This window comes from Colius striatus, chromosome 6 (genome assembly GCF_028858725.1).
Source record: "Colius striatus isolate bColStr4 chromosome 6, bColStr4.1.hap1, whole genome shotgun sequence".
NCBI lineage: Eukaryota > Metazoa > Chordata > Aves > Coliiformes > Coliidae > Colius > Colius striatus.
This window is the reverse complement of record NC_084764.1, coordinates 1429381-1451020: the sequence shown is the minus strand read 5'-3', so window position 1 is coordinate 1451020 and position 21640 is coordinate 1429381. Positions and strand designations below refer to the sequence as shown.

The 21640-nt window shown below is 48.2% G+C and overlaps 2 protein-coding genes across 3 annotated transcripts; both read left to right on the top strand.

Annotated features, from left to right (window-relative positions):
* Nucleotides 1-300: 300 nt before the first annotated feature.
* On the top strand, nucleotides 301-2833 carry LOC104563661 (disintegrin and metalloproteinase domain-containing protein 20-like). Its single transcript, XM_010210190.2, has one exon. It carries the CDS (start codon nucleotides 301-303, stop codon nucleotides 2599-2601), a length of 2301 nt encoding a protein of 766 aa, XP_010208492.2. The 3' UTR covers nucleotides 2602-2833.
* Nucleotides 2834-4220: 1387 nt separating this feature from the next.
* Nucleotides 4221-14484, top strand: SYNJ2BP (synaptojanin 2 binding protein). 2 transcript variants are annotated; one of them, XM_061997565.1, is made up of 5 exons: nucleotides 4221-4508; nucleotides 8409-8545; nucleotides 10035-10130; nucleotides 11606-11727; nucleotides 14398-14484. In XM_061997565.1, the coding sequence occupies exons 1-5, from the start codon at nucleotides 4436-4438 to the stop codon at nucleotides 14450-14452; spliced, it is 483 nt and encodes a 160-aa protein (XP_061853549.1). In that variant the 5' UTR covers nucleotides 4221-4435; the 3' UTR covers nucleotides 14453-14484. The 2 variants fall into 2 exon arrangements, with proteins under 2 accessions (XP_061853549.1, XP_061853550.1); XM_061997566.1 differs by lacking the exon at nucleotides 14398-14484 and having other exon boundaries at nucleotides 4230-4508; nucleotides 11606-12243.
* Nucleotides 14485-21640: the final 7156 nt, after the last annotated feature.

Below are 21640 nucleotides of genomic sequence, written 5' to 3'. Positions count from 1 at the left end.
CCTTGTAGAGAGAGGCCCACAGCTGGACACAGTATTTGAGGTGCTACAAGAAGCTGGGAATGTGCTTGTGGCAGGCTAATTTGTTTGTTCCTCCCCTCTAGAGTCTCTGTGTGCTCAAAAAGCAGGGGACGGACATCTCGAGGTCTCTTTGCAGCCCTCTTGAAGTGTCCCCGCAGCAGCTGGTGCCGTTTCTGCAGGGAGAAGGCCGAGGGGCCGTTGCTGAGGGGCCGTTGGAGGCCCGGGGGTGGTTCCCCGGGGCGGGGTCGTGCCAAGCCCCGTGTGACCGTTTGGGCAGCAGCCATGGGGGCACTGCTGGGGCTGCTGGTGCTGCTGGGGCTGCTGCAGGGCCCCGCCACCCCAAGGCCCGTGTCCGGGGAGCTGCGTGTCACGGCCATGTGGGTGACGGTGCCGCGGCAGCTCAGCCCCAGAGCCGACACTGGCCCTGCGGCCGTCTCCTACTGGCTGGAGCTGGAGGGGCGGCCACGGGTGCTGCGCCTGCGGCCCAGACGGGGCCTGGTCTCCCACCCCTTCACCCTGGTCACCTACGGCAAGGACGGGGCCCGCCGGGAGGAGCACCCCGTGGTGCAGGGCGACTGCTTCTACCAGGGCGAAGTGCAGGGGAGCCCCGGCTCCCTAGTGGCCCTCAGCACCTGCGGCAGCGGCCTTCACGGCATGCTCTGGGTGGAGAACGGCACCTACGAGATCGAGCCGGTCACCGGTGATCTGGCCTTCCGGCACAACCTCTACCGCCTGGAGGAGGCCGGCTACCCCACCTGCGGGCTGACCCCGGAGCTGCTGCAGCACCAAAGGGCTTTGTTGCCTCGGTTCAGGGCCGCGGGGGTGGAGGAGGAGGAGGAGATGCTGAAGGAGTGGTGGACGCACACCAGGTATGTGAAGATAGTGGTGGTCGTGGACCACGTGCGGTTTGTGAAGTCGGGCAGGAATGAATCTGAAGTCTTGAGGCAAGTCCTAGAAATCATCAACGTTGCGGACTCTGTGTACGAACAGCTTTCTGTGCAGCTGTTTCTCGTGGGATTGGAGATCTGGACCAAAAGCAACCTTATAAGCATTAGTAACTCTGTCACTAAGGTTCTTGATGCGTTTAACAGTTGGCGGAGGACACAGCTGTCTCCACGGATGCCCCACGACATCGCTCACTTGTTTGCACTTCAGAGCTTTGGAACTAGCCTGGGACTGGCATACATAGGGTCTGTGTGTATGAACCAGTGGTCATCAGCAGTTATCTCCTTCGGCGAGAGGAAGTTGTCCTTGCTCGTTACCACATTTGTCCACGAGCTGGGCCATAATCTTGGGATGCGCCACGACCAACAGGGCTGTAAGTGCAGACAAAATAAATGCATTATGCATGAAACCATTGTTGATAGTGATGCCTTCAGTGACTGCAGCTACAAAGCCTACTTTGACCTGCTTGGGCGTGGTGCTGACTGCATTCGTCAGCCACCAGCACCTGGCACCTTCTACACCTTGAAGCGTGAACGCTGTGGGAATAACGTAGTAGAGAGTAGCGAGCAGTGTGACTGTGGTTCAGAATCAAACTGCAGGGGGGATCCTTGCTGTCACCCGAACTGTACGCTTACTGCTGGCTCAGTGTGTGCTTCTGGAAGGTGCTGCAAGAGCTGTCAGGTGCTTGGAGCAGGGACGCTCTGCAGAGCAAGTACTGGTGAGTGTGACCTGCCGGAGTACTGCAATGGGACTTCCCCTGAGTGCCCCCCAGACGTGTACTTACAAGATGGAGCCCCTTGCAAAGATGGTGCTTATTGCTATCAAGGGAAATGTGCCTCCCACGAGAAACAGTGCCGGCAACTCTTTGGCCAACGAGCCAGAGCCGCTCCTTTAGATTGCTTCAAAGCAGTGAATACTCAAGGTGACCGGTTTGGGAACTGTGGTATTCAGAACAACATCCATTTTATCAAATGCAGTACTGAGAATGTCTTGTGTGGTAGGATCCAGTGTGAAAACATAAAGCAGTTGCCTTCCCTGCAGAACCATGTCACGCTAATCCAAACCCCTGTTGGGAATACGAAGTGTTGGGGTCTCGACTATCACGTCGGGATGGCAAGGGCTGACGTGGGAGCTGTGGAGGACGGCACACCCTGCGGGAGGGGTATGCTCTGTATCAACAGGACGTGCAGCAGCGTGGCGCTGCTCAACTACGACTGCCACGTGCCCAAGTGTCACGGCAGAGGAGTGTGTAACAGCCGCAGGAACTGCCACTGCAGCTACGGATGGGCTCCTCCGTTCTGCGAACGGGAAGGGTTTGGAGGGAGCATTGACAGCGGCCCCCCTCCAGCCAGGAAGACTCTTCAGGGAGCAAAAGTAGGAGCAATACTATTTAGTCTTCTTTTTCTCTGTATCCTTGGGGTAACCCTTACCATCCATTATAAACAGAAGATAGTGGAATGGTTTAGCAGTTTAAAAGCTCAATTCCAGAGAAAAGAAGAGCAGGTGTCTCAACTACCAGAAACCCCAGCAGTTCCTAAAGGGGAAGACCTGCTGGTGAGTCAGAATCCACCACAAAGCACTTCAGCTGAAGACCAACAAACAGCGGCTTTGGCATCTTCCCTGAGCAGAGCCAGCTGATAACTCAGCAAAACAACGCATTCGGAGCAGTTCTGATCTCGTGTGATGTGCTCCATGCTTTGTTTGAGTTAATAAATGCTAAGGCATGCTGTTCCTGCATCTCGGGCTCTTAAACTGAAGCAGTTAGGTAAGCTATAGGCAGAGCTTTTATGCTTCGTACCAAGTTTATAAATGTAAGCTTCTTAAACTAGATGTCAGTAGATGATTTGCTCCAGTGTACTACTTCATCTAATGTTTTGTGCAGTGTAGGGAGAGAGATGTTTGTGAGTGTCTTGTTGCTGTCAATAAACAAAGAGAGAAAAACTGGCTCTCGCAGTCTCCATTTAATTCACATCCACGACACAAAAGCAGGCAAGGAGGATGTATTGCAGTGAGACGCAGGTGTCTGTGGCTTAAGCCTTTCCAACTATTTCCAGAGAGAAACTATTTTCAGGAGGGGGGCAGATGACAGGGAACAGGGTCTGTGAGGCAGTGGAGAAGTGCTACACAGCTCACCAGCAGATACACACACCAGGAGAGGAACACCACCAAACCTGATGTTTCCCAAGAACAAGTCGTCTGTCTTTTCTGGGGCTTTTCAGAGTCTTGACTTGCTGGGTTCTGCTGAGAAGTGCTCTCTAGTTCATTGTTGTGAAGAGGAGCTGTCTGGGAGGTTGTACAAGTTAACTGGATTTCTGAAATACTTGGAACTCTTCTGCAATTCTCCACCCAGAGTCCCTGCCATGTTTGGGAGATGTTTGATCTGACTAGCTCAGGGAGTTTCTCTTGGTTTACGATGTGATTGCTTCTTAAGCTCTCGCTGAATGTGTCCTTGCAGCTCCAGGGAGTGCCACACAAAAGCACTGTATTTTTAATTTAACTGCCTTGCTGAGGTTTTCTCCTTGAAATGTTGTTGTTTCTGATTTCACCATAGCCGCAAATAACTGGGCACTTCTGGTGGTTTGTCAGAAACGTGCCACTACTCCGTTGTGGTATGGAGGTGCAAGTTCAGTCCTAATCTTCACCCTTCTGTTTTCTTCCTAGATTTAATTGCCTTTTTTCATGTTTTAAATGGATTGAAGAACATGGCTAATGTATATAGGTCACTTGAAAATGGAAGAGGCAGCCTGCAAATGCTGCTGCACCATCTCCCAAGAGATGAGAGCCAGTCTGGTATGGTACACTGTTCTGGAGGTAAGAGCCTGACTATGGAAACACATGACATGGTCTGTGCCAGCCCAGCAAGGTATTAAGTCTTAGGTAGCTGGATCTAAGGCTACAACTGTATTTCATGCAGGATAAGCAGGAGTTTAGCGTGGATGCTCTCTGTGCCACCTGACTGCATTGGGCTTCTGCCCCATCACTCATCTGCTCTCCGCTTTGCCGTGCGGCCGGTTAAAGGGCTGGGAGCAGGTCGCACAGCTGTCCATTCCTCTGCTACCCCTACCCAAGCAAACCCACCTCCGGCCTGGGGAGCAAAGCGGAGCTTCGTGGGGACGCAGTACGGGGGCAGTGGAAGGTGCCCGTGGGCAGCAGGACGCCGTGCCGCGCACCCTGGCAGCCAGGGGCGGCTTTCCCGGCGCACGGTCCTCTTCCGTCTCTGCGGCAGGAGCCCCGCGCCGCGGGCTTTAGCGGCCGCAGGGACAAGCTCGGGACAAGGACGTGCAGGGCCGTGCGGGCAGAGGGACGGCGGCCCCCGCGGCCCGGCTCGCTGTGTGGCAGCGGGCCCCGTTCCCGCACGGCACGGCACGGCCGCGGACTACAACTCCCAGCGCTCCGCGGCGCGGCCCGGCGGCGGCGGCCGAGGAAACGAAAGCGGCTGTCCCGGGAGCAGACTTCACCTTCAGGCCGCAGCATGAACGGCAGCGTGGGGAGCGGCTGCGGCGGCCTGTCCGAGGAGGTCATCAGGCTCACCCGCAGACCCTCAGGTGAGGCGGGGGCGGCCGCCCGTCCACGGGCCTCCGGCGCCTCCCGGGCCGGGCCGCGGCGGCCGAGCCGAGGCCTGCGCGGCCCCCGGCGGCGCGGGGGGCAGAGGAGACGGGAGGCCGGTGTGTGCCGGGGCTGGCCGGGGGGCTGCGGGCGAGGGGACGTCGGGCACAGGTCCCGCTCCAGGCAGCGGCGCGGCTGCTCCCGGCCACGGCGGCCGCTCTTCCGTACCTTGGAAGGCGGCCGTGGCGGGTCCGCGACTGGGGGAGAAGCACGGGAGCCGGGTGAGGGAGAGCTCCCTGGGTCAGGCGGAGCCGCCGGGGTCAGGCTTTGTCTTCTGCGAGGGCAGCGGCTCGTGTCTGGGGTGAGACAACTCACACCTGCTTTGCCCAGGAGAGAGTGCAGCTGCTGCTGCTTTCACGCGGGGTGCAGGTGCTCGGCGCTCGGCCGTGTTGGATACCCAAAACTGGGAGTGTTTTGAAAGCGTTAGGCAGGATGCCTACACGCTATACAACCAGCTTCGTGAGCTGCTCGGGGTAGCAGAGAGGGCTGTGAGTGGAGCACGGACTGGCAGGCCGAGGGAGCAGCACAGGCTGTGGGCAGTTTGGGGCTTTGCTTTTCCCGTCCCAGCAGCGTGTGCTCTCCTGGAAGCCTGCAGACGCTGATCCGCCCTCATGTTTTTACAGGATTTATGATGCCATTCAGTTCTCACTTTCAGAAGTGTGGCAAGTCAGCGCCAAGTGCACGTCTCTGGAGCAAAACTCTGGCTCCAAAGAACCGCAGGCTCCAGGGAGACCTCGGAGTCCGAGCTGTGCTGGCATGTGTGAGGCCTGCACTTTCATTAAGACAAGCGTGAAGGAAAACCTGGCAGCTCTGCTGTCTGCACACCTGCTAGGTGTGGCTCCTGGCCGGCCTTGCGTCCCTGAGCTCCCCAGGGACCCCGTGTCTCCCACACTGGTGTGTGTGTGTGCTGTTTTCTTTTCTCTGGGCTGAAGCTAGTTCCCATACGGGGCTGGGGTCAGTCCTGGCACCCGTGGCAGAGATCACAAACCCAAAGGGTGAGCCCAGCAGGCAGCCCTCTGCCTCCCCTGCTTTCTGCAGTGGCTGCTGGTGTGAAAGTTGGATAGTCCTGCCTGCACACTCGTGAGTTCAAGCTCATGAAGCAATGCTTGTCAGTAAAAATATTTGCTAAATGAAGCTGATTCTGATGGGAAAGCTCCTTCTGTACGTTTGAGAACCTACATTTTTATGGCAGGTGGAAGGGGATGTTGAAGGGCAGAGTTGAGAAGTCTTGAATGTCGCCATGGCAACTTAAATCTGCTTACCACGAGCAGGATTCGTCCCATCATTGAGATGGGCTGTGTAATTTTAGAGTTAGGTTTCTAACTGTCGCTTGATTTGAAGGTCCTACAGGCCCTGGTGATCTTGATGCATTTACCATGTGAGTTATTGTTCATTTCTGTGAAAGGAACACAGTGCTGTTACCTGTAAAACACAGTGTGATCCTGCAGTCTCTCTTAATGAGAGTTTGGACTGCAACTTTCGAACATAGGTCTGATGCTGAACATCTCTGGCACAGATTTGCTGGCGAGGTGAATGTATTGATAGTGGCAAGACAGTGTATATCTCTTCTTCAGTTTTCCCTCTGAAGTACCAGGCAGAAATGGGGCAGAAAAATCCGATTTCATGAAAAACTAAATAACTTTGTCAGTTCACCATGCCATATTGTTCAGTCTCCCTGCCAACGATGGTTTCTTTTTAGTGTCTCTTTGAGGGACTTTTCAAGTATATAGGGGATTAAATGAGGCACGGGGAGGTCTGCAGCTGCAGGGAGGGTCAGAAGATGTAGTTTAAAGCTCTGCCATTCCACTTCTAGTCCCTTGTAGACAAGGGTTTTAGTGCCATGTGCTGTCTTCTTCCTCACGCTCCTTTTCTCCTGCCTGTGTTCTGTCTCTCTGTGGCTACATGAACTGGAAGGAGGAGAATAGCGGAGAGCTCAAGGAATGACAGGCAAGATATTTTTAGGATGAGTGGAAGTTTAAGTACTGGAAAGGAAAGGCAAGGCACAGTGCAAAGGCCCTGTGAATACTTGGTCTGGCATGAACTGCTGCTGCTTTTTGTCATGAAGATCTGCTCCTATCTTACGTTGCCTCTGCTAATGAAAGCTGTGACTTGATTATCTTTATAATCACAGGTGAACACTTTCAATATGGGGGTCATTTTGTATCTATCTACCTGGAGCTTTTCTAATATGTGAGAGAGAATCAATGTTTTCTGAAACCAATTCCTTCTTTCTGGCTTTTTAGTAAGCATTGATTAAAGCTTAGACTTCCTGTTACATTGATTCCTCCTGTTTCCAGGTTCTCAGCTTCATGGCAAATAATGTTTGGGTTTGTGGATTTATTTAGGTTTTTAATAAACATGCCAGGGTGTGTCACTGTGCACAACTGGCCCTTCTTGGAATACAGATTGCTCTAGCTGAAATGTCAGTGTTTCTTCATTCTGCTGCTGCGTCCGTTTTCTTCCCCATTTGTCTGAAGTCGCTGAGAAGGGGAGGGAAAAGGGAAAGAAAAGCGTGGCTGTTAATATATATCTTCACTTCCCAGCTGTAGGTGCACACTTAAAGTAGCATGGCTTCTCTTGTACGTCCTTTGATCTCCTGTGACTGATTTACAGTGCTGCTTCCCAGCAGGCGCAGGGTGATTTTACTGTAATTTGCAAGTCTCCTTCTCCAAGTTCCTAGGCACAGCGTGGAGAGAAAGGAAGAAAGGAAAAGAGAGGAAATAAATCAGCGTGTCTGGGGAGAATTTATCTTCAGCTGCTCTTCACCATGGGTTTTGGATGGCTATAAAAAAAGAAGTGTGGGGTTTTTTCTTCCATTTACTGGGATAGTTTGTGGTTTCTTTGCTCTGTCTTTTCGTTTGGGATTGCAAGCTGCTTCCTGGGAGATCTTTTCCATCTCTTGCCAAGTTTTGCTTACAGAGAAGCTTAGCTGCGTGTGCTCCCATAACCTGCAGTTCTCCAGATTTTGGATTCAACTCATTCTTCTGAATTTCCATAGAACAAGAAATCTCTAACTGCACTTTAATCCAGCAGCTGGTTCCACCTAGAGTTCTGTGAGAGAGCCTTACTTTCAAGACAGTGCTGAGCGTGGCATGTGGACGTCAGTTCTGTTTCATACGTGTATTCCTTTTTGGTTTGCTTTCGATCTGAGAACTTTGTCTTTATTCCCTGGTGTGTTTTGAGTTCTTGAAACAGAACAAAGTGATTGCATACATTTTGAAGTAGCTGCATCTAAGCTAATCTTATTCCCCGAGGTGAAGGCCTCCAGTTCCAGCTCTTGAGGCGTGGAAGAGTAGCCTTCTGAGCTCTTCCCCTTGAGCCGATGGCGCAGCTCCACTTGCGTGTTTCCTCATCTGCAGACAGGATCTAATGCTCTTTGCCCTTCCTTACTTTGTTTCCCAGCTCATGAAATGCTTGGCAGGCATGATTTTTTTGTTGTTGCTGAAAGGTAATAATTTAGCCTTCTGTGAAATGCAGAGTGATTTCCTTTACTTTCACGCTGAAGAGACTTCTTCCTGCTCCAGGGCTGAATCGGCATCTCCGAAATGACAGCGTGTCGCTCAGTATTCCCCAACACCCACCTGAAAATGATTGAGGGATGCTTTATGGAATGAAGCATCTGGGCTCTTAGGCATTCAGTGTCTCTCCTGTGCTTTCAGGACCAGTTTCATGAGTGTAACTTTTCTAGACAGCGCTGGCTGGAAAGGATGATGGGGATTTGTGTGCCGTCAGTTTAGTACGGTGGTGAAAACAGGCCAGCATGGGAGGGTAGTCCCCAACAACAGCAATAATGAAGCTTTGAGCTTTTTCTCATCAGCTTTCTCTTTGGCCTACCTTAGGGCTGGGCTTCAACATTGTTGGTGGGACAGATCAGCAGTACATTTCCAATGACAGCAGCATCTATGTCAGCCGGATCAAAAAGGATGGGGCAGCTTACCTTGATGGCCGCTTACGAGAAGGAGATAAAATTGTAGCGGTAAGCCCTGTCTTCTGTCGCCCCCTCTGTTCTCAAAATGGTGTGGTCTGTGGTGTGGTGTGAGGTGACAGGTTTGCCATCACAGTGCACGGAGAGGAAGCGTGTGATACTGGATTAGATGATGCTGAGCAAACTCCATGGAGGACTATCTTGGGAGCCTGGGGACAGCTTTGAGCACTAGGGAGATGAATGCCTCCTCACATGGGCCCATCTCTTCTGCCTTCTAAATTTGTCTAGGTAGTGCTGCTTGGTGCTGTGTTTGTATTTCCTCTGTGACTTGCCTCCTTAAGGTTTTGGAACCCTTCAGCCCTTCTCTTGCTCATAACAGACTGTCGTTTACACACGTGTAAATAAATGTCTTCCACCTCCAACTTTACAGCTTTTGACTGGTGACTTACGCTTACTGACCCTTTTGCTTAGGGGGATTTTTAACTTCTAGGCCATAAACCAGTATTTCAGCTCCTCAGGAATGAGACAAGATGCTTTACCATTTGGAGGAATGTTTTGAAGTGACAGGTTTGGTGCCACTGGTCCTTGAGACAGCTGACAATCATACAAAGCAACGTGCCTTCCAAAGTGAGGACTGGAGAAGTAGCCTCTCCTAGTGTGATACAAGATTTTGTAGCACTGCCTAATTTTATTTTATACTTGCTTGTTACATTCCACATGTAATCTTGTTTTTTTGCCACTGTAGAGTGCTTTGCAGTAGTTGGAGCCTATTATCAATCCAGAAAATGATATTAAGTTAAATGGAGGGTATTATCCTATCTCTTCTTGACAGCTTAATATTTACGTGCTTGTGTTTAGGAAGTCTAAATACCAAGGGAGACACTGGATGTGATCTCAGAGGATACAATTAGGGGTAATGGGATCAAGGGAGAAAAACTAGGGTGAATGTCACCAGTTAGTGGATGAAATCAAGTCAGTTACGAAGCCTTCTGCCATGAGATACTATTTTAAATACAGAAAAATCCTAACACTTCAAGTGGATGCCAATATATGGGTAAATCTTCTTTTGTTACCTCAATGTGCTTTTAAACCTGTGTTTAGAACACTCAGAAAGGTTTCAAAAGTAGATCAGTAGGGGCACCACGTGGGGACACTCATAACAATAATTTTGCTGTAGCTGCTGTTTTATTTTCCTCAGCTGTCAGATTTACACCTTTGATTTGTTTCCAGTAAAGCAGCAGCATAAGAAGCTGAATATAAGTCTTATATTCTGATTTTACTTCTAGGTAGTTTTTTTGCCTCAGTAGCTTTTTGTTTTGGTTTGGAGTTTGTCATGTTATGTCTCAACATATAAAAATACAGCCATAATATGAATGACTGGCTGAAGGTGGGTCTTGCTCATGACAGTATCATGCCCCTAATGCAGGTATTTTGTGAAAGAGAAAGATTTTTATCTTCTGTCCTTCCTGTGTTAGCCTGCATCATTAAAAATATGCTTTTTGCCCTTCAGCAACTGGTTCTCCTTTTCCTTTTTTGCTAGGTCAATGGCAGAGGCTTGAAGGATTTGCTGCACAAGGATGCTGTGGAAATGTTCAGGAATGCAGGCTCTGACGTGTCTCTGACAGTGCAGCGCAGGGTATGTGTTACCTGTTTCTTCTTGTTACTTCTCACTCAGTTTAGATTAGTTTCTAGGGTTGATAGCTCTCTGATTCATGAGACAGAAACTACCATGTCCAAGTGCCCAGTGTGAATTATGCATATGAAGATTTTGCCTGCACTGTGGCCTTCTCTAGTTGAGCACGGCTGTAGTCATCCACCCATTACCTCTCTGTAACTGTATCAGAGAATAGATGAGTCTGGAGAAGTCCCCAGCTCTTTGTTTTCCTAGAGTATTGTGTACTTTCTCACAGATCTCCTCTCTCAGAGGCAAATGTTTGTCTGTGAAAACAGAATCTCAGGTTCTCCAGTTTTGTTTCGGAGGCCAAAATCTCACTGGAGACAATCCCGTGTTGTTTCAGAGGTCACCACTCATGTTAGGGCTGGTATGTGCACGCAGCCAAGAAAGTGCTGGAGTGTGTCCAAAGAAGGGCAAAGAACTTGGTGAAGGGTCTGGAGAGCAAGTCTTAGGAGGAGTGGCTGAGGGAGCTAGGGATGTTTAGTCTAGAGGAGAGGAGGCTGAGAGGAGACATGGTCATTCTCTACAGCTACCTGCAAGGAGTGAGGTAGAAATTGATCTCTTTTCCCAAGAAACAAGCAATAGAACAAGATGAAATGGCCTCACGTTGCTTCGGGGGAGGTTTAGATTGGAGATCAGGAAATATTTCTTCACTATAAGGGTTGTCAAGCACTGGCACAGGCTGCCCAGGGAAGTGGTTGGAGTCGCCGTCCCTGGAGTTACTCAAAGGTTGTGTAGATGTGGCACTGAGGGACACGGTCCGGTGGTTAACATGGCCGTGTTGGGTTAATAGTTGGACTCGATGATCTTAAAGGTCTTTTCCAACCTAAACAATTCCATGAATCTATGAAATGTGAGCTGCTGTAATTGAAATATACTGGCACCAAATTGGTCACAGAGAGGAATCCTTCATCCACTGTTGTCATTTGAACATGTCTGGCTAGCATTGAGTTTGACAAAGGAAATACTGCTCAGCCTGAAGCACGCTGGGAGAAAGAGGTAGGTTGAGACCCCTTTTCTAGTCCCTTAGTAAAGGAGTTAGTCTTCTGGACAGTGTGCAGGGCAGGTAAGAAAAACAGAGACAATTAGTGATGCTTTTTTCCTGGTAAAGACACCAGGGAATGATGTGGTGGAGGTGCATCAGGAGGTGCCTGGGTATGTGTGTGTCATTGCTTGTGTGTGAGATGAACCCTACTCCAGCTGTTAGAGCCCTGCTTCACAGGGTGGCAGGGAAACATGAGGGTGCCTGGTAGTACCTGGGTCCCCTGCAGTGAAGCTCAGTCCATCCAAAGCTGTTCTAACCCTCCCATGTATGGAGCATACAGGTACCTGGGGAAACCACCTTGCACATTCCTATAGAACCACTTGGTCTTGACACAGAACCGAGGGCTCTCCAGTGATGGGCTCTGACACACATACTCTTTTTTCCCTTCTAGTTGCAGCCACAAAATGGCCCTGTGGGTCACAGAGGCGATGGAGAATCAGGTGGGCTTCCTCTAGCAGCCATTCTTGTGCCGGGCCTGGCTCTTGCTGCAGCAGCTGTCTGGATCTCGCTGAGGTATCGGCAGCGGATGTGAAGAGGTCACATTTGGGATATCACTGCGTGGTTTACACAGCTCTGATGTAATTTAAAGATAGAGAATCAACGATTTATCACAGACTGATGTCAAAAAGGATCATTGCCTATCATAAAGCTGCTGCAGATGTTCTTTATATATTGATTTTGTGGCAGGGTGGATGGAAGGGGAAAAGGGGAAGGGAAATGCCCGTGTTCACATGTAGGGTGGGAGAGCTGTTTCTTTCACTAACCTGAGGAGGTGTCGCCGCACCCCTCAGTTTTGCACCACGAACTTTCAAACACACTCGTTTATTCCACGTTTGAAGATGTGACTTTTGGTTAAAGAGAGTGGGAGCTGAGGTGGTTCTAAATCAAAAGCATTTATTAGAGGCTTTGCCTTGTTTCCACTGATTTTTTTCTTGAAACTAAGGGTCCCTGTCTGAAGCCTGAATAAAGAGAAGCAATGCCGAGGGTACGTTATTTTTCCATTGAGTTTTTGTCGGTTGTTGCTAAATAAATGCCTTAAGAAAAACATATAATGCCTAATCTGTGGCTTCACTGGTAAAGTCATCAGTGTAGCTGCTGATTTAACAGTAGGATGTGATATTGGTGACATTTTGTAGCAGTTCTGGAAAGACAGAAGGTAGCCCGCTGCTAAAAAACGTCTTTGATTGTCAGAATCAATCTTGGGTCAGACTTGTAAGAGAAAGCTTTCCATAAAGTGCTTGCATACCATAGAGACAGGCAGACCATTGAATAACAGGGATAAGCTGTGGCACGAGATTTGGGCACGCTGAAGCTGCTGAAGGGTCTCTAAATTAGTGATGAAGAAGTAGCCTCTTCATCACATGGGTCGAAGTCTTCATCTCTCAGATTAAAGGTCTGGTTTGGGGGTTGTTTTTTGTATGGGGAATGCTTGAGAGAAAGTTTCCTGTAGTCATAAAATCTTACGATGATTGAGAGGGAGAAGCTGAGAGCAAGCTGGGACCATCCTGGCTGCTGCTTGTTTGTGAAGAGTGATGTGTTCAGGAGATAGACTGGTGGGTGTAAGCCAGAGTAAGCCTTAGTGAGTAAAACCAGAGAGACCCTTGCTCTGGGAAGCATGTTGCTGAATTTACCTGCAGGATCTCCTGACTGTGATTTGAATAGTTTTAAATGCCTCAGCTGACTTAAGCTCTGTGGGGTAAGACCTCTTTCTCTTGTCTCCAAGAAATCCCTGTGCTTTGTTGTTTTTGTAAAAGAAAAGCAAAATACATAGTCTGGTCTGTAAGATGCCCAAAAAAATTCACAACACATACACAACGTGTGTACCAGCATGTGGATTAGGCTGGGAGGATGAGGACTTGCATAAGGCAGCAGTTAGTTTCACTCACTCCTAACTGAAGTAAGCAGAGAAAGCAAAGCCTTTGCGGGTTTGGGCCTTTTTGTGGTTTTTGTTCTTTACCTTCCAGCTTTGGCAATATGATCCCCTTCAGACATGATTGCCTTGTGTGCTGCAGGCAGTTTATTGCTGGGGAGAGTTACAGCCAATGCTCAGGTAACCGATGTGGCTTACTGGGCAAGAAAAGGCCCTTCTGGTGCATAGTGTTCCCTTTGGATTTCTTTTCACAGTTACTACCCAGTATTAACTCAGTGGCCTTTCCAGAAGTCGTCAATAGTAGTTTTTACTCTGCATTTAAACCATCCAGTGTAACCCTCAGGAACACCTTTCTGTGTCTGATGCCTGAGGAGTGCCAAACTGTCCCTTTTCCAGTCCAACCTTGTAAATGCAACTCATCAAGAGTTTTAGCTTTTGTTACAACTTAAGTCTCTGGGTTTTGGAAGAAAGGGTTAGCTGAGGTGTGGAAGATAAACATAAAAAAAATCCTCACTAATTAAGAAGTTTGGATTGTTGTTTCCAGAGTTCATTTGCCATCCATACTGAGTGCAGCTGAAACTCTTAAATGCCCACGTTTCGCTCCCATTTCCCTCCCATTCTTGTCTGTTCCCTCAACTGCATTTTGAACTTACTGACCTACTGGAACCTGCAATTTCAAAAACCCATCAAAAGACAAATCCACTTAGTTTGACTTCCTGTACATTCTGGGCATTTCTGTCTGACAGAGTCTTCTGAATTGTGTGTGCTAATAATTGGTGTTTGATTTAGGCCTAACAGTGGGAAGGAGCAGCCAGACCTGATATGAAGGTGGAAGATGCACCACTTCTGGCAATTTTTAATTAAGCCAGAAAGGAGCATGTGGGAGGAAAAGTTGCCCTGCTTTCAGTTTGCCTTTGGGTTCCAACAACTGGTTTGTTAGGTTGCTCTATGCCAGATTAAAGAGGCCTCTAATTGATGGTCCCTCCCTGTGAGGGGATTTGTGTGTGGTAGTTGCCTTACCTCTTTCGTTGTTTTTAAGAAATGAAGCCAACTGAGCCTGTTGAGATTCTCAGTGTAGGATACCTTTTCTCTTGGAGAAGTTGCTGTGGCTTTCTGCACCCTTTCCAGTGTTTCTGTATGGCTTTGTAAAATTGAGTCCAACCACGTGCGGAATCTTCCTGATGAGAATGTCAAAGCTAGGAGTTCCCCACACAGGCTTTAGTAAAGGTGCAGACATGTGCAAACCAGAGAGAAGTCAGCTCCTAAGTACTAGCTTTCCTCAAGTAACTTCTGCATGGTTTTTTTACAAGCAGTGTACAGCTTTCCCCTTCATCATTTGCTTCCTCGAGTGCCCTGAGACATCTGTAAGCCGCAGAATGAACACTGTTGCCACATGAGAGGTAAATTCTCTTGATTCCAGTGTGTAGATCAAAAGAGCAATCTCTTTTGGTCATGGTGCAATGCTGGAAATGAAAGTGCAGTGCCTGTATCTTCTGATTTCTCAATCCTTGTCCATCCCTGCTGTGACCTGTGTGCTGTGTGTGAAGGTATCTGCATTTTTTCGAGTGACTGCAGCTCCTGTCTGCACCGGCCGTGTGCTCCGACAGACCCAGGTGACTCTCCCTCTACCTTGGCTGTTGTGTTATTTACCAGTCCACTATCTTTAGCAGTACTGCTTTTGTCTTTCTTTTAATGGTAATTAAAAGGAGGGTGTTTGAATCTACTGAAATGATGCAGTGCAGTGATTTATGGGCTTCGCTGCATTTTGCTTAGAGGTCGAAACAGGACTTCAGATGTCCCTGTGTGAACATGCTGGGCTGAGCAAAAGGAAACAGCCTTCCCTGTTCTATATTCAAGTTCTCCCTGCTTGGCAAGCTTTAATTAATCTTTCTTTGAACTCCTGGTATGTCCCACTTTGTCTACTGAATTTGTTTGTTGTGTATCAATAAACTGAGGAGGTAGGAGCACTGGTCAGCTGAATGAAAGCATGCAGCTCTGAGGCTGTGGCACTTGCAGCTCTGAAGCTGTGGCGTGAAGCTGGAAGGTAGATCCAAGCACAGTCCAGCAGGTGGGCTTCTGTGGCTGGAATGCAAACAGCACCTAGTCAAAACGCAGCTTTGGGTGTGTGCGTGCTCTGCTCCAGCCGTCTCCCAGTGCTGCGCTGAATGCTGGTGTCAGAACACGTGTGCTGCTGTTCACGCTGCAGTGTGGAGATGTAGGCTGGGTGGCAAAAGCACTGGTTATAAAAATATAGCTGGAGAGGGAGGAAGGTTTGGTTAACCCCAACGTCTTGTGAGTGTCTGTGCTGATTCTTTGAGAGGCAGGCCCAGCTTTCCCAAAATACAGGCTTACTTTTTTGCCTGAAGCCAGCACGGCCTTGACCTCAAAGTGGTTAAAGTTAAAAGGGTTTTCTCAACAGCTTCAACTGACTCAAATAGGTTTTGACAGTTCTGATGTATATCATTTTAGAGAGAGATTGTAGGCTGCCCTTTAATAGGGACAATCATTTGTCATTTAGAGCTTAACAACAGGAGCTACAGAGGTGTTCAATGGCTTGCATTGAGGCAGAAAAAGCAACCATAGGCCCATGTTCTGCAACACTTCTCCTGGCAGGGGGGGCAGGTGGGGAGAAGGAGGATGGCAGGGAGTTGTCTCTCTTGTTTGTCAAATGCAGATCTATTTTAAGAGCACTAAACTGGAAACTGTTCTCTTTGCCTTGCTATGACCTTCTAGTGGTTTTTTTCTCAGTGCCTGAAATCTGTCACCTTTTTGCTGGGTCATCAGTGAAACCTGTATGACCTTGGCCTTTCCCCACCTAATTCTGAAAGTTTTCTGTCTGTCCCCAGCTGCTCCAGGCACTGGAGGGACACGAGACCTTTTTCCAGCCTGAAATGGAAACCACAAACTTGAGGCTGAATACAGGTGCCATTTCTCTGAGTTATTATGTTCATCAGATAGGAAAGGAGAGAGAGAAAAGTGTTTTTTCCCTGTGGAGAAGAGCTCTCTGTTGCCCTCACTGAAAGGCAGAGAGGTAATTATCACCTGTGGGCCAGGGATGTGTTAGCAAGAGGGAAATTGTAGCGTGCCTCAAAGCTGTCCTCTTGAGATTCTGCTTCAGAGATGAGTTCAGGTTGCTTGACTTGCATTTAAAGTGTGTTCTGTACATCTCCCATATGGATTAGATCTAAGGTGGTGAAAGTAGGATGCTTGTTCTGTGAAACTACTGGTGATGGCATATTTCTGTCCTGTAACAGTTGTGCTGCTGAAGTCTCTCTGATGTGCAGCATTTATGTGCTTTAGCCCCCATACTTTTCAGGAAGGCACTTGATACACTTTCTCTATCTGAACATGATTTTAAGCCTGTAATAGGGTCAGGCTGACAAGAAAATGCTCCTGTGTACACACAGAAATGACCCATCACTGGCCTTTGAAGGCACAGCCACTGATCACTAAGGATTCATTAGCAGTTCCCACTTGATTGCTTCCCAAGGTGACGATATTAAATCAGTGCTGTGCTCTTGGTTATGATCAGTGGCTCATCTAAAGACTCGTGTTGGTGGTTGTTGCTCTATGGAGAAGGGTCAGACAAATGTCCCTGCAGGATGGGAAGCATGAATGCTAAGAAGAACGTGGAGCAAGGAAAATGAGGGATTAATGCAAATGACACGTTGTCACAGATGGTGAAAGAGATGAGTCAGACTGGGATGTGCTAATAGCTGGTATTGATGAATGAACTCTTGCTCAAACAGTCGTTAGGATGGCTTAAGATTATCATCATTTGGGGGCCTGTGTGTTTATCCCCAGGTTTTAACAACACAGACTGTTCAAGAGCTGATGCTCATAGCCACTTGTTCACAGCTGCTTACACACATGGCTGCACAGAGAGGGTTGCCAGCAAGAGGGTCTATGCCAGAACCAGTGACTGGCTGTATTGTTTTCCCTTGGCTAAGAGGACACATGTCAAACACTGAAATAACCTTAAAAGAGCAGGGAGAGGGCAGAAGAATGGAGAGCTTTAGTATTGTATCCAGCACATCTTCAGCTCTGCAAACCACAATAACTGGCACATTAGCAGTGTCTGGTTAAACACACCAGGAGGGAAATCTGCCTGTCAGTGGAGTTACCTGTGTTGAAGAGAAGAGCTGTTCTTACCTTTCACTTCTTTTACTGTCTGAACTGCTGTTGCCCCTTTTTAGAAGCAGCTGCATTGATTGTGCTTCTTTCAGGATGATGATATTGAACTTTTGCACAGGAGGGACAACTCCAAAGTAGGGAATGGAGTCCAGACGTCATACAAATTCAAACAGACGTGGCTGCACCAAGTGTTTGTTCAGAGTGTAGACTTTGAAAAGCTTATCTAAGAGGACAATGCCACGGCTCTGTGAGCAATAGTTCATAGACACTGACTGTATTCTAGGGCTGTGGTCTTTATCCAAATCCCTGCTGATGTTTTGATCTGCGGAACTTCTCTTCAAGTCCTGCCCTGTCTCTGAATGGAAGGGACCTTCACACACGTAACTGGTAGCAGAAGGTGCCTCAGATGCTTATAGGAGCCCAGGGAAAGGCACAGCTGCCTTGCAGCAGTGCAGATCCTGCTCTCAAGTGCAAAAGGATTTGTTATCCCATAGTGTATATGTCTGGCCACAACTCCTGCTACGATAATACCCATGCAGTACTGAATTCATGGAAGAGTCATCACTATGAAGTATATTTAGGTGCTATTTTGCCCATTAGTAGCACAAGCAATAAAAACACACCATGGAGATCTAGAGCTTTTGATGTCTTCTGAAGCCAAATTCTTGCCTCGAAGACAGGATAAACTCTATCTTGGTGCCCCTTGCATGAAACTGCTTTTTCTGGCCACAGGGGAGTAAATTTTTGTCTGGAATGGAAACGAAATTTGGCTACTAGCTTTCCTACCAGGGAGGTTCTGCAGGAAGAAGTGTACTCAGCTTGTAGAAGTATACTTGGCCTATGTTAGAAGAGTCAGTGATGATCTAAGTAGAGTGTGTATCATGAAAGTAAACAGAGGTAGAAGCACCTGAGACCCTTTCAGTTCAGGCCTGATTCTCATTCCAGTCTGTGACCAGTATTGGCTGTTTCAGATGAAGCTGCAATGAACATCTGTAATTAGTCATTACCTTATGTTTGGAAGCATCAAGATCCCTCTGAAAATCCTCCTCCTAGATACTCTTGCTGGTAGGATGTTGTAAACATCTTTATCTACAGACACAAGTATGGCAGGTTTCATGGGGAGATGTTATTCTTTTGTTTGAGCAGCTAATAGGGCTGAAAACAGACAGGCAGGCTGGAGGAGATTTAGCATGCCTAGGTGCTGTCTGGTTTCTACTAGCTGAATCCCTTTCCTCTATGAAGTTTGCTTTCTCTATGTAATGGTATTGCACAAGATCCTGCCATCACGTTGCTTCCTTCTCTTCCAGTTCACTAGGGTGTGTCTTAAACAAAACACATCCAGGTGTTGAAAGTTGATGGATTCTGCTGTTGACCTTCTGTCATTCAGGACAATTGTTTGTTTATTCCCATTTTGCTGCCCTCAAACATGGATCAGAGTGGTCAAATTGTACTTCTTGCAGCCCAGACAGTAACTATTCCAGCAAACAGAAGAGGCTTCAGACATTCAGGCTGAGCAAAGGACACCCGATGCAAAGCTTTTATCTCCTGACCTTACAGGGCTTCTCTGAGAGGTGAAAGCTTTCCTAGAGTACCTGGCTCTGAAATGGTTCCCTAGAGAGTTTTCACATCTCTTGATCTCTTTTAGCTTCTCACTGCTACCAACACAGAGCTTATTCTGGGGATAAATCCAACAGCCCTGGTGCTGACTTTCGAGAGAGGAGCAGAGAAAAGAGCCTGTGCATTTTCTCCTTTCCCCTGAGAAACTAATGGAACTCAGTGTGATTGGGAGACAGGCACATGGACCATCAGAACTCTGACTTGCATATGGCTGGTGTTTCACTGACTCTGTAGGAAAGAACAAAATATGCTTTGGGCCAGGTATCCTGGAAGGACAGGGCTGGTATGAATGAGAGCAAAAGTACTGGTTTCATTAGAGCTTGGCTTCAGCAAGTCAGACGTTGGGTAGGGTATGACCCTTGTGGAGTACATCTAGAGATGAGATTACCAAAGTACAGATTATATTCTGTTGTTGCATCACAGGGCACCTCTTGGGGAACTCTTCAGATTATATCCTGTTGTGGATTCTTTGTTTCTTATAGAAATGATGGATCCCCTCTCACTTTGTCATCCCAGGGGAGAAAAAGCTCACCTTTGGCCAGTGATGAGTGGTGGAATTAGGTACAGGGGAGATGGGGATGTAGCCCTGATGAAAGATGGGTTCCCTAAAAAGACCTTACAAGTGAAAGTCTCATTACTGCTAGCAGTGAGTTTCATGGAAGATTCAGGTGTTCTAGTTGTTACAGGTGTATTTTGGCAGAAAGGGAGATGAACTGGCGCCAAGGGTCTTGTTGGCTGTCCATCAGGTGCTGGGGTCAGGATACATTTCGATTTGGACGGGTTTAGCTGAGTGGCATGGACAGGGGACCCCACTAAGCAGGTTTTTCAGAGATTTCCTTTATACTATCATTTCTGGGGGGAGTCTGGCATCTGAATCTCTTCTCATCCCATGCATCAGAGCTGTGGTTAGCAGCAGAGAGATTTCAGAAGCAATGCAGTTCAATGTAATGGAGAACACCTGACCTGTATCTGATTCCATTTGGGATCTCAGTAACAGCTGCAAATGAGGCCAAGCTGAGTTCCATCAGCATAGCAGGATCTCAAGGGCCCCTTTGGAGTGTGCCTGGAATACCAAATACAGCTACCTCCCTGACATTCATTAGTGTGCCAGCTCCCTGAGTGGAGAGAGAGGATGTGGATGTGTGTGACTCAATGGCTAAAGGTGGAGTTGTGCTGCTTACATTTCTAAGGATGAATTGTTGGGGCCTGGATGCTTTTAAGCTGGAGAAGGAGAAAGGTTGAGCGCCTGCTGGGCTTCCATTTTGCAAGCAGTTCCTTCCTCTGTAATGACAGGAGTTGTTCTGCTGCAGTGTGATTTTAGTACAAACTGGCTTTTACATCCCAGAGGCTGAAGGGATTTGGGTTTTCTTTGTTTTTCCCAGGAAACGTTGATTTCCCCACTCAGTCCCAGCAGGTTTCCCCAAAAGAATGGAATTGCCTCCTGCTCCTTTGTCTGTGGGGAGGCTCTGGGGAGCAGGTGAAGGATTTAGCAACTGTAGGGTTTTAGCAAAGTGAACATAATCACTGAACTCCTGGAAAAAGCTGAAGTCTTTATATGCTTGAGAATCTCAGTGTACACAGGAATATGCACCCGTGTGTGTGTAGTGAAAGCCTGAACACCCTTATGGACAAGTGTCCATGCTGGTATGTCACCAGACGTTCCTTTTCAGTTCTGATCATCCAGGTTCATTTGGGAATGGTCAAAATCTGCACCTGTGATTTTGCCCTTCAGTTGGATGCAGTCTCTATGTTGGATCAAACCCATTACTTGTGTAGTCCCCATCTCCCTTGTTCTCTGATGGTGTGCTGGGCCTGTAGCCTCTGCATCCTTACATGCTGAAATGAGCAGTCACTGGCATCCCAGAGGGACCTCCAGAGCATTACAGATGGTCATTCTGGAGCAGGAAGGAGAGGCCTGATGAGTTCATACAACCACAGAATGTGGGGGTTGGAAGGGACCTTTAGAGCTCATCCAGTCCAACACCCCTGCAGAAGCAGGTCCCAGCTAGATCAGGTCATACAGGAACGTGTGCAGGTGGGGTTTGAAGAGCCCCAGAGGAGGAGCCTCCACACCCTCCCTGGGCAGCCAGATCATGTACTTTTCTTTCACTGCTCTCCATCCACCCAGTTCAAGACAGCAGATTTTCCCATTGCATCTTTAGAAATGGTTTTGTTTTCTGACTGGGCTGTACCCATGGCTGAGTTACTCCACAGTGCTTTCAGGGTCAGAGACAGTGGCAGTGATCAACAGGCTTTAGCCGTGCTCAGGTCCCATCTTGGGGTCTGTGTGTGGTCTGGGAGCAGCCTGCCTGCTGTGGCCTTTTGCTTTGTTGGCAGAAATAGGAGCTTGTGTGTGTTTTTGTGAGCCAGCAGGACTGCACCTGGATAACACCTTTGCTGATATCATCCTTTTTTTACCTAACAGGAACATAGAGAGGCCTCTGGTACCTGCATCCTGCTTAGGCAGAGGAGGCATCACAGGATAATTGAAGCAGCAGATGTCACTGCCTGTGTTAGGCTAGGTGATGGCTGTAGGTGGCAATGTGTGTGCTGTAGTGTTTGTGACACCTACAGTGAGGAGCTGGCAGAACAGGCAGACTCTGATGTATTTCTGAAGCAGTATTGACGTTTTTATATACTTTACTCCATTACTTCAAGCAAATTTATGAGGATGAGCAGTGCTCCAGGAAAAGAGGGCTCGTATTGACTGTGCATTCCAGGCCTGACCCTGCAGAATTATGTACTTGGGCCTGTTGCCTTCAATTTTTCAGTGACTGAGGAGTGAAGAAATCCATCTTAGGCATG